General features: G+C 44.0%; 1 protein-coding gene across 4 annotated transcripts in view; it reads right to left on the reverse strand.

Moving 5' to 3' along the window:
* The window catches only part of LOC109881482 (sodium/potassium/calcium exchanger 1-like), a 36,649-nt gene that overhangs the window by 17,630 nt on the left and 7,828 nt on the right, over nt 1-11,191 (reverse strand). Inside the window, exons 4-7 of one of the 4 annotated variants that reach the window (XM_031816417.1) lie at nt 6,381-6,488; nt 6,079-6,187; nt 1,953-2,006; nt 934-987 (exon numbers count right to left, since the gene is read on the reverse strand). In XM_031816417.1, coding sequence (XP_031672277.1) covers nt 934-987; nt 1,953-2,006; nt 6,079-6,187; nt 6,381-6,488 — 325 coding nt within the window. The remainder of the gene's footprint in view (nt 1-933; nt 988-1,952; nt 2,007-6,078; nt 6,188-6,380; nt 6,489-11,191) is intronic. The other 3 variants (XM_031816419.1, XM_031816418.1, XM_031816420.1) reach the window with 3 other exon arrangements.

Below are 11,191 nucleotides of genomic sequence, written 5' to 3' on the forward strand. Positions count from 1 at the left end.
CCTCACCTATAGGCCTGGATATCACCTATAGGCCTGGACCTCACCTATAGGCCTGGACCTCACCTATAGGCCTGGATATCACCTATAGGCCTGGATATCACCTATAGTCCTGCCGTGTGTCCGTGTGTCCTGCTGTGTGTCCGTGTGTCCGTGTGTCCTGCCGTGTGTCCTGCCGTGTGTCCGTGTGTCCTGCCGTGTGTCCTGCTGTCCTGCCGTGTGTCCTGCCGTGTGTCCGTGTGTCCTGCTGTCTACCCTCCCGCTGGCTGCTGGTTAACTCTATCCCTCAATGCAGTATGAGACATTGAGGATTACCACGTACAACTGACTGTGAGCTGTTTAAAATGTCTGTGACCGTTTCTCATCAACAACAGGTTGGCATGTCTGCATGCCTCAAAGAGCTACAATGGTTGTGAGACACGTAACTTCATGTAAAGTAGCACGAAAAACATTAATGTGTAACAGTTAGACGCACATCCCTGCTGTGTGGCCTGCAGACAGCAGTACAGCTCTAACACAAAGCCTTACAGACAACACCAAGACAAAGAGAACCCATAACCAACGTACCGAGAACATTCACAAAACATAACGACAACATTTTTAAATTTAATTTTACCTTTATTTAACTAGGCTAAGTCAGTTAGGAACAAACATCAAACCCAAACACAACGTGTATACAGAACGTTACGGGAACATTCACAGAACGACAACATCAAACCCAAACGCAACGTGTATACAGAACGTTACGAGAACATTCACAGAACATAACGACAACATCAAACCCAAACGCACCGTGTATACAGAACGTTACGAGAACATTCACAGAACATAACGACAACATCAAACCCAAACACAACGTGTATACAGAACGTTACGAGAACATTCACAGACGCTAACCAAATCAAGCACTAAACGTACAGATAACGTTGGCCTTACCTTTCCTCTGCACCGACACCTCCGTCCTGACCTCCCCATTAAAGGTTGTTGTTTCTAATTGGCAGAGATACGTCAGGTAAAATGACCAGTTACCACGGAGACACAACATATCCACCCGCTGCCTCGTGGAGAGTAATGTATGATGGAATATGACCAGTTACCACGGAGACACAACATATCCACCCGCTGCCTCGTGGAGAGTAATGTATGATGGAATATGACCAGTTACCACGGAGACAACATATCCACCCGCTGCCTCGTGGAGAGTAATGTATGATGGAATATGACCAGTTACCACGGAGACACAACATCTCCACCCGCTGCCTCGTGGAGAGTAATGTATGATGGAATATGACCAGTTACCACGGAGACACAACATATCCACCCGCTGCCTCGTGGAGAGTAAATGTATGATGGAATATGAGCGGAGTCATAGACACAACCGAAGTTACTGTACCACACAAACAAAACACAACCACTTCCTTCATAATATTGACTGAAAATGAGCTGAGCAGGCATGAATACTAGTATCCTCTTCTAGGGAAGAGTGAGATACAGTTGAGATGAAAACGTCTATTTTGGAGTGACAGATAGTAGACAGAAGATGAAGAGATACTCAGTAACTCTCGATAGGACAATGGAAGTTGTTGTGATAGATAGTAGACAGAGGATGAAGAGATACTCAGTAACTCTCGATAGGACAATGGAAGTTGTTGTGACAGATAGTAGACAGAAGATGACGAGATACTCAGTAACTCTCGATAGGACAATGGAAGTTGTTGTGATAGATAGTAGACAGAAGATGACGAGATACTCAGTAACTCTCGATAGGACAATGGAAGTTGTTGTGACAGATAGTAGACAGAAGATGACGAGATACTCAGTAACTCTCGGTAGGACAATGGAAGTTGGAGTGACAGATAGTAGACAGAAGATGAAGAGATACTCAGGGCTGGCATGAAGTGACAGTACAGGGTGACAACATGAGGAGGAGGTGACATTGTTGACATCCCTCTTACCTTGTCTAACTCTCCTCTGACCAGGGCCTCTAACATCTCTGCTAAAGCCTGTCTCTGGAATAAGGGGGCGATGGAAGACACATTACATATTAGAACTCGTTTAATAGGATCTCTGTTGGAGAGATATTCAGTCAGCCTCTGTATTTACCAGGTCCCCCAAGTCCCCTGACATCCAGAGTTGTGGTGTGGAGTAGCCATTAGAGCAGCGCTCTCCAAACCTGGTCCTGGGGGGAGACCCAGAGCTGTGGTGTGGAGTAGCCATTAGAGCAGCTCTCTCCAAACCTGGTCCTGGGGGGGAGACCCAGAGCTGTGGTGTGGAGTAGCCCATTAGAGCAGAACTCTCTAAACCTGGTCCTGGGGGGAGACCCAGAGCTGTGGTGTGGAGTAGCCATTAGAGCAGCGCTCTCCAAACCTGGTACTGGGGGAGACCCAGAGCTGTTACGTGGAGTAGCCATTAGAGCAGCACTCTCCAAACCTGGTCCTGGGGGGGAGACCTGATCCAAAAGCCTCTCAACACCTTGGTGCTGCCTTACACTAGAGACTCGTGTTGTGTGAGAAGTGAAGAGCAGAGGTCAAGTCCTCCTGTGTTCCTGGATTACAGGGACGTGACTGTTCTGTCCTCTACTGGAGTGACCTTCACTGAGTCCTCAGGCCACCAGGCAGCCAGACCTGTCCCCATGCAGCCTCCTCCCTCCCAGCTCTCTCATCCTTAATCAGCTTTCAATACAGGCTAATAAAAGCTGGATAAGAGCCAGCCTCTGGCCGACCAATCTCTTTATCTCAATAGCACTGTCTCTAGGTCTCTCGTTTTACTGGACTGTGTGTGTCATTGAGCTAACAGTCTGATGTTGCTGTGAAGCTAACAGTCTGATGCTGCTGTGAAGCTAACAGTCTGATGATACTGTAAAGCTAACAGTCTGATGCTGCTGTGAAGCTAACAGTCTGATGCTGAAGGTGAAGCTAACGGTCTGATGATACTGTAAAGCTAACAGTCTGATGCTGAAGGTCAAGCTAACGGTCTGATGATGCTGTGAAGCTAACAGTCTGATGCTGCTGTGAAGCTAACAGTCTGATGCTGAAGGTGAAGCTAACGGTCTGATGATGCTGTGAAGCTAACAGTGTGATGCTGCTGTGAAGCTAACAGTCTGATGCTGCTGTGAAGTGAACAGTCTGATGCTGCTGTGAAGCTAACAGTCTGATGATGCTGTGAAGCTAACAGTCTGATGCTGCTGTGAAGCTAACAGTCTGATGCTGCTGTGAAGCTAACAGTCTGATGCTGAAGGTGAAGCTAACGGTCTGATGATGCTGTGAAGCTAACAGTCTGATGCTGCTGTGAAGCTAACAGTCTGATGCTGCTGTGAAAATAACAGTCTGATGCTGAAGGTGAAGCTAACGGTCTGATGATGCTGTGAAGCTAACAGTCTGATGCTGCTGTGAAGCTAACAGTCTGATGCTGAAGGTGAAGCTAACAGTCTGATGCTGCTGTGAAGATAACAGTCTGAATATAGAAGGTCCCTGTGGCAGTAGTGAATATAGAAGGTCCCTGTGGCAGTAGTGAATATAGAAGGTCCCTGTGGCAGTAGTGAATATAGAAGGTACCTGTGGCAGTAGTGAATATAGAAGGTCCTTGTGGCAGTAGTGAATATAGAAGGTCCTTGTGGCAGTAATGAATATAGAAGGTCCCTGTGGCAGTAGTGACCATAGAAGGTCCCTGTGGCAGTAATGAATATAGAAGGTCCCTGTGGCAGTAGTGAATATAGAAGGTCCTGGTGACAGTAGTGAATATAGAAGGTCCCTGTGGCAGTAGTGAATATAGAAGGTCCCTGTGACAGTAGTGAATATAGAAGGTCCTTGTGGCAGTAATGAATATAGAAGGTCCCTGTGGCAGTAGTGAATATAGAAGGTCCCTGTGGCAGTAGTGAGTATAGAAGGTCCTGGTGGCAGTAGTGAATATAGAAGGTCCCTGTGGCAGTAGTGAATATAGAAGGTCCCTGTGGCAGTAGTGAATATAGAAGGTCCTGGTGGCAGCAATGAATATAGAAGGTCATTGTGGCAGTAGTGAATATAGAAGGTCCCTGTGGCAGTAGTGAATATAGAAGGTCCCTGTGGCAGTAGTGAATATAGAAGGTCCCTGTGGCAGTAGTGAATATAGAAGGCCCCTGTGGCAGTAGTGAATATAGAAGGTCCTTGTGGCAGTAGTGACTATAGAAGGTCCCTGTGGCAGTAGTGACTATAGAAGGTCCCTGTGGCAGTAGTGACTATAGAAGGTCCCTGTGGCAGTAGTGACAAGGCCATCAGACTGTTAAACAGCCATCTACAGCCACTAACATAGAGAGGCTGCTGCCAACATACAGACTCAAATCTCTGGCCACTTAAATACATGGACATAATAAAGGTATCACTAGTCACTTTAAATAATGTCACTTTAATCATGTCTACATACTCTACATTACTCATCTCATATGTATATACTGTACTCTATACCATCCACTGCATCTTGCCATCTTGATGTAATGTATCACTAGCCACTTTAAACAATGTCACTTAATATAATGTTTACATACTCTACATTACTCATCTCATATGTATATACTGTACTCTATACCATCCACTGCATCTTGCCATCTTGATGTAATGTATCACTAGCCACTTTAAACAATGTCACTTAATATAATGTTTACATACTCTACATTACTCATCTCATATGTATATACTGTACTCTATACCATCTACTGTATCTTGCCATCTTGATGTAATGTATCACTAGCCACTTTAAACAATGTCACTTAATATAATGTTTACATACCCTACATTACTCATCTCATATGTATATACTGTACTCTATACCATCCACTGCATCTTGCCATCTTGATGTAATGTATCACTAGCCACTTTAAACAATGTCACTTAATATAATGTTTACATACTCTACATTACTCATCTCATATGTATATACTGTACTCTATACCATCTACTGTATCTTGCCATCTTGATGTAATGTATCACTAGCCACTTTAAACAATGTCACTTAATATAATGTCTACATACTCTACATTACTCATCTCATATGTATATACTGTACTCTATACCATCTACTGTATCTTGCCAATGCCGTTCGGCCATCGCTCATCCACATATTCTTATTCATTCCTTTACATTTCTGTGTATAATGTAGTTGTTGTGAATTTGTTAGATTACTTAGATATTACTGCACAAGCATTTCGCTACACTCGCGTTAACATCTGCTAACCATGTGTATGTGATCAATAAAGTTTAATTTGATATAATACATGGTTCAGTAGCTCCTCCCAGGAGGCATAGCTTCCTGGTCCCTGGTACTGTACAGGAAGGACAATAATTTAGGACCATAGATAAGGACCATAGATTAGGACCATAAATTAGGACCATAGATTAGGACCATAGATTAGGACCATAGATTCACACCATAGATTAGGACCATAGTATAGGACCATAGATTAGGACCATAGATTAGGACCATAGATTCACACCATAGATTAGGACCATAGATTAGGACCATAAATTAGGACCATAGATTAGGACCATAGATTCTAACCATAAATTAGGACCATAGATTAGGACCATAGATTAGGACCATAGTATATGACCATAGATTAGGACCATAGTATAGGACCATAGTTTAGGACCATAGACTCGTACCATAATATAGGACCAGAGATTAGGACCATAATATAGGACCATAGACTCGAACCATAGATTAGGACCATAGACTCGAACCATAGATTAGGACCATAGATTAGGACCATAGATTCGGGCCATAGATTAGGACCATAGATTAGGACCATAGATTAGGACCATAGATTAGGACCATAGATTAGGACCATAGATTAGGACCATAGATTAGGACCATAGATTAGGACCATAGATTAGGACCATAGATTCGGGCCATAGATTAGGACCATAGATTAGGACCATAGATTAGGACCATAGATTAGGACCATAGATTAGGACCATAGATTAGGACCATAGATTAGGACCATAGATTAGGACCATAGATTAGGACCATAGATTAGGACCATAGATTCGGGCCATAGATTAGGACCATAGCGGTCCCTGTAATAATAAAGATTGATATAAAGTCCAGTACCTTCTCCCAGTGGGTCCAGTGTGTGGATCATCAGCTGGAAGATTGTGTTTCTGTTGGTGCTGTTGTGGAGAGACGCATTACTGCCTCCTCTCTGGAGAGTGGGCTTCACCTGGGACATAACAAACACACCACACACACACACACAGGGTTGAAGCCACGGCAGATCACGCCAGGTTACATTCAGGTAAAGACCTCTTTTTGCTGGTCACTTAAATGACATCTAAAAAAAATGTAAAAAGATAAAATATTTTACAATCAGTACACAACCTGATCATGACATCACAATCAAAGAGTGTTGAGACCTTCAGTTTTTCTCTGTCTCTCTTCTGGGGTGAGTCTTGAGGTTGTGGTTTGGGTTCTGGTGAAACATTGTTTTGAGGTGGATCAGGTGGTGGAGGTCCACTGTTCTGCTGTAAATACAGGAATACTTTAGTACACGTTCACAATAGGAACCAGAGAGAGGAGAAAAGGCAGACTGTTAAAGAACTACTCCAGTGGGCTAAATATACTGAATGGCTTTTACATGGTCAGGTTGTATTCTGATTGTAAAAAAGGAAGGGTTTGTTGTCTGTTTTTTGTAGTCCAGAAAAAAATATGTTGTTTCAACCAGAAAAGAATGTCTTTATGAAATCCCATGCCAACATTTGCCCAGCTGGGTAGAGGATGCATAATGGGTGTCTACTGAAGACAGGATCTGCCAAAAACAGGATTAGCCTAGTGGTTAGAACGTTGGACTAGTAACCGGAAGTGTTGCAACTTCAAATCCCCGAGCTGACAAGGTACAACTCTGTTGTTCTGCCCCTGAACAAGGCAGTTAAACCCACTGTTCCTAGGCTGTCATTGAAAATAAGAATTTGTTCTTAACTGACTTGCCTAGTTAAATAAAGGAAAAATGAAAATATATACAACAACTGTGGTATTAGTGAGAACAGGTAACTGCCAAAATAAAGGAAACACCAACATCAAGTGTTTTACAAGGGAGTTGAGCCAGAACAGCTTCAATGGTATAGATTCTACAGGTGTCTGGAACTCTATTGGAGGGATGTGACATCATTCTTCCACCAGAAATTCCATATTGGTGTTTTGTTGATGGTGGTTGGAAAACACTGTCTCAGGACCCACTCCAGAATCTCCCACACAGTGCATTCCCGAGTGGTGCAGCGGTCTAAGGCACTGCAGTGCTTAGGGGCGTCACTACAGACCCGGATTCGATCCGGGGCTGTATCACAACCAGCCGAGATCGGGAGTCCCAAAGGGTGGAGCACAATTGGCCCAGCGTATTCCGGGTTAAGGGAGGGTTTGGCCGGGGTAGGCAGTCATTGTTAATAAGAATTTGTTCTTCACTGACTTGCCAACATAAATCAATTAAAATAAGTATTCAGATCCCTTCACTTTTCCCACATTTTGTTACGTTACAGCCTTATTCTAAAATGTATTAAATAAAACACACGTCCTCAATCTACACACAACACCCTAGAATGAAAAAGCAAAAACAGGTTTTTAGAAATGTTGTCAAATTTATAAAAAAAATTAAAAAACAGAAATACCTGAACAGAAAGTGTTCAGACCCTTTGCTACCAGACTCCAAATTGAGCTCAGGTGCATCTTGTTTCCATTGATCATCCTTGAGATGTTTCTACAACTTGATTGGAGTCCACCTGTGGTAAATTCAATTGATTGGACATGATTTGGAAAGGCACACGCCTGTCTATTTAAGGTCCCACAGTTGACAGTGCATGTCAGAGAAAAAACCAAGCCATTGAGGTTGAAGGAATTGTCCGTAGAGCTCAGAGACAGGATTGTGTCGAAGCACAGATCTGGGGAAGGTACCAAAAAATGTCTGCAGCATTGAAGGTCCCCAAGAACACAGTGGCCTCCATCATTCTTAAATGGAAGAAGTTTGGAACCACCAAGACTCTTCCTAGAACTGGCCGCCTGGCCGAACTAAGCAACTGGGGTGAGAAGGGCCTTGGTCACTCTGACAGAGCTCCAGTGTTCCTCTGTGGAGATGGTAGAACCTTCCAGCAGGACAACCATCTCTGCAGCACTCCACCAATCAGGCCTTTATGGTAGAGTGGCCAGACGGAAGCCAATCCTCAGTAAAAGGCACATTACAGCCCATTTGGAGTTTGCCAAAAGGCACCGAAAGGTTTCAGACCTTGAGAAACAAGATTATCTGATCTGATAAAACCAAGATTGAACTATTTGGCCTGAATACCAAGCGTCACGTCTAGAGGAAACTTGGCACCATCCCTACGGTGAAGCATGGTGGTGGCAGCATCATGCTGTGGGGATGCTTTTCAGCAGCAGAAACTGGGAGACTAGTCAAGATCGAGGGAAAGATGAACGGAGCAAAGTACAGAGAGATCCTTGATGAAAACCTGCTCCAGAGCGCTCAGGACCTCAGACTGGGGTGAAGGTTCACCTTCCAACAGGACAACGTACCTAAGCACACAGATAAGACAATGCAGGAGTGGCTTCGGGACAAGTCTCTGAATGTCATTGAGTGGCCCAGCCAGAGCCTGGATTTGAACCCGATCGAACATCTCTGGAGAGACCTGAAAATAGCTGTGCATCCACCTGATAGAGCTTGAGAGGATCTGCAGAGAAGAATGGGAGAAAATCCCCAAATATAGGTGTACCAAGCTTGTAGCGTCATACCCAAGAAGACTCGAGGCTGTAATCGCTGCCAAAGGTGCTTCAACAAAGTACTGAGTAAAGGGTCTGAATACTAACATTTCTAAAAAGCAGTTTTTGCTATGTCATTATGTGGTATTGTGATGTCATTATGGGGTATTGTGATGTCATTATGTGGTATTGTGATGTCATTATGTGCTATTGTGATGTCATGATGTGCTATTGTGTGTAGATTGATGAGGGGAAAAAAACAATTTAATCCATTTTAGAGTAAGACGTAACAAAATGTGGAAAAAGTCAATGGGTCTGAATACTATCCGAATGCACTGTAAGTGTTCAATTGGGTTGAGATCTGGTGACAGAGATGACCATGGCATATTGTTTACATCGTTTTCAGCACCTTGGATACACTACTACAAGTGCCTTAGTCCTGATAGGTTCAAAAGTACTGATGGTAGCACCCTGGATACACTACTACAAGTGCCTTAGTCCTGATAGGTTCAAAAGTACTGATGGTAGCACCCTGGATACACTACTACAAGTACCTTAGTCCTGATAGGTTCAAAAGTACTGATGGTAGCACCCTGGATACACTACTACAAGTGCCTTAGTCCTGATAGGTTCAAATATACCTACTGGGGTTCTTTGAGTTGCCTACAACAGTATAAACCGTGCACTTGCATGTCATTTTCTTAGCAATCCCACACCAACACCCACCATCATACTAATGGGGATCCCCACTAGTTCCTGCCAAGGAAGCAGCTACTCTTCCTGGGGTTTATTATGGATCCCCACTAGTTCCTGCCAAGGCAGCAGTTACTCTTCCTGGGGTTTATTATGGATCCCCATTAGTTCCTGCCAAGGCAGCAGATACTCTTCCTGGGGTTTATTATGGATCCCCATTAGTTCCTGCCAAGGCAGCAGCTACTCTTCCTGGGGTTTATTATGGATCCCCATTAGTTCCTGCCAAGGAAGCAGCTACTCTTCCTGGGGTTTATTATGGATCCCCATTAGTTCCTGCCAAGGAAGCAGCTACTCTTTCTGGGGTTTATTATGGATCCCCATTAGTTCCTGCCAAGGAAGCAGCTACTCTTCCTGGGGTTTATTATGGATCCCCATTAGTTCCTGCCAAGGAAGCAGCTACTCTTCCTGGGGTTTATTATGGATCCCCATTAGCTGTTGCCAAGGAAGCAGGTACTCTTCCTGGGGTTTATTATGGATCCCCCATTAGCTGTTGCCAAGGAAGCAGGTACTCTTCCTGGGGTTTATTATGGATCCCCCATTAGCTGTTGCCAAGGAAGCAGCTACTCTTCCTGGGGTTTATTATGGATCCCCCATTAGCTGTTGCCAAGGAAGCAGCTACTCTTCCTGGGGTTTATTATGGATCCCCCATTAGCTGTTGCCAAGGAAGCAGCTACTCTTCCTGGGGTTTATTATGGATCCCCATTAGCTGTTGCCAAGGAAGCAGCTACTCTTCCTGGGGTTTATTATGGATCCCCCATTAGCTGTTGCCAAGGAAGCAGCTACTCTTCCTGGGGTTTATTATGGATCCCCCATTAGCTGTTGCCAAGGAAGCAGCTACTCTTCCTGGGGTTTATTATGGATCCCCATTAGCTGTTGCCAAGGAAGCAGCTACTCTGCAGGATCCTATGGGAGGAGGAAGAGACACAGTCTGGTACAAGTCATCAGGGATCCTATGGGAGGAGGAAGAGACACAGTCTGGTACAAGTCATCAGGGATTCTATGGGAGGAGGAAGAGACACAGTCTGGTACAAGTCATCAGGGATCCTATGGGAGGAGGAAGAGACACAGTCTGGTACAAGTCAACATTTTACACACTTCTGCTATTTTACACATTTTGCCTGAAGATTGAGAGAAAATGTTGCTGTTTTGAAGCTAATTTCCTGCAATTCTACACATATTGCCATGGAACAGAGAGATAAATGTGCAGTTGTACAGCTAATCTCATGCTATTCTACACATGTTGCAATGAGGCTGAGATCATGTGTGATTTCAGTCAGTGTACACTTGTGGATTCTGCATAGTTTGGCATATTGGCAGTTAATTTGAAAAAATGTATAGAATCATTCTTCTAAAACTGGCTAGCTAGCTAACAACATACAACGCAGGTACATTCTTCTAAAACTGGCTAGCTAGCTAACAACATACAGCGCAGGTACATTCTTCTAAAACTGGCTAGCTAGCTAACAACATACAGCGCAGGTACATTCTTCTAAAACTGGCTAGCTAGCTAACAACATACAGCGCAGGTACATTCTTCTAAAACTGGCTAGCTAGCTAACAACATACAACGCAGGTACATTCTTCTAAAACTGGCTAGCTAGCTAACAACATACAGCGCAGGTACATTCTTCTAAAACTGGCTAGCTAGCTAACAACATACAGCGCAGGTACATTCTTCTAAAACTGGCTAGCTAGCTAACAACATACAGTGCAGGTACATTCTTCTAAAACT

This window comes from Oncorhynchus kisutch, unplaced genomic scaffold, assembly GCF_002021735.2.
Source record: "Oncorhynchus kisutch isolate 150728-3 unplaced genomic scaffold, Okis_V2 scaffold792, whole genome shotgun sequence".
NCBI classification, from domain to species: domain Eukaryota; kingdom Metazoa; phylum Chordata; class Actinopteri; order Salmoniformes; family Salmonidae; genus Oncorhynchus; species Oncorhynchus kisutch.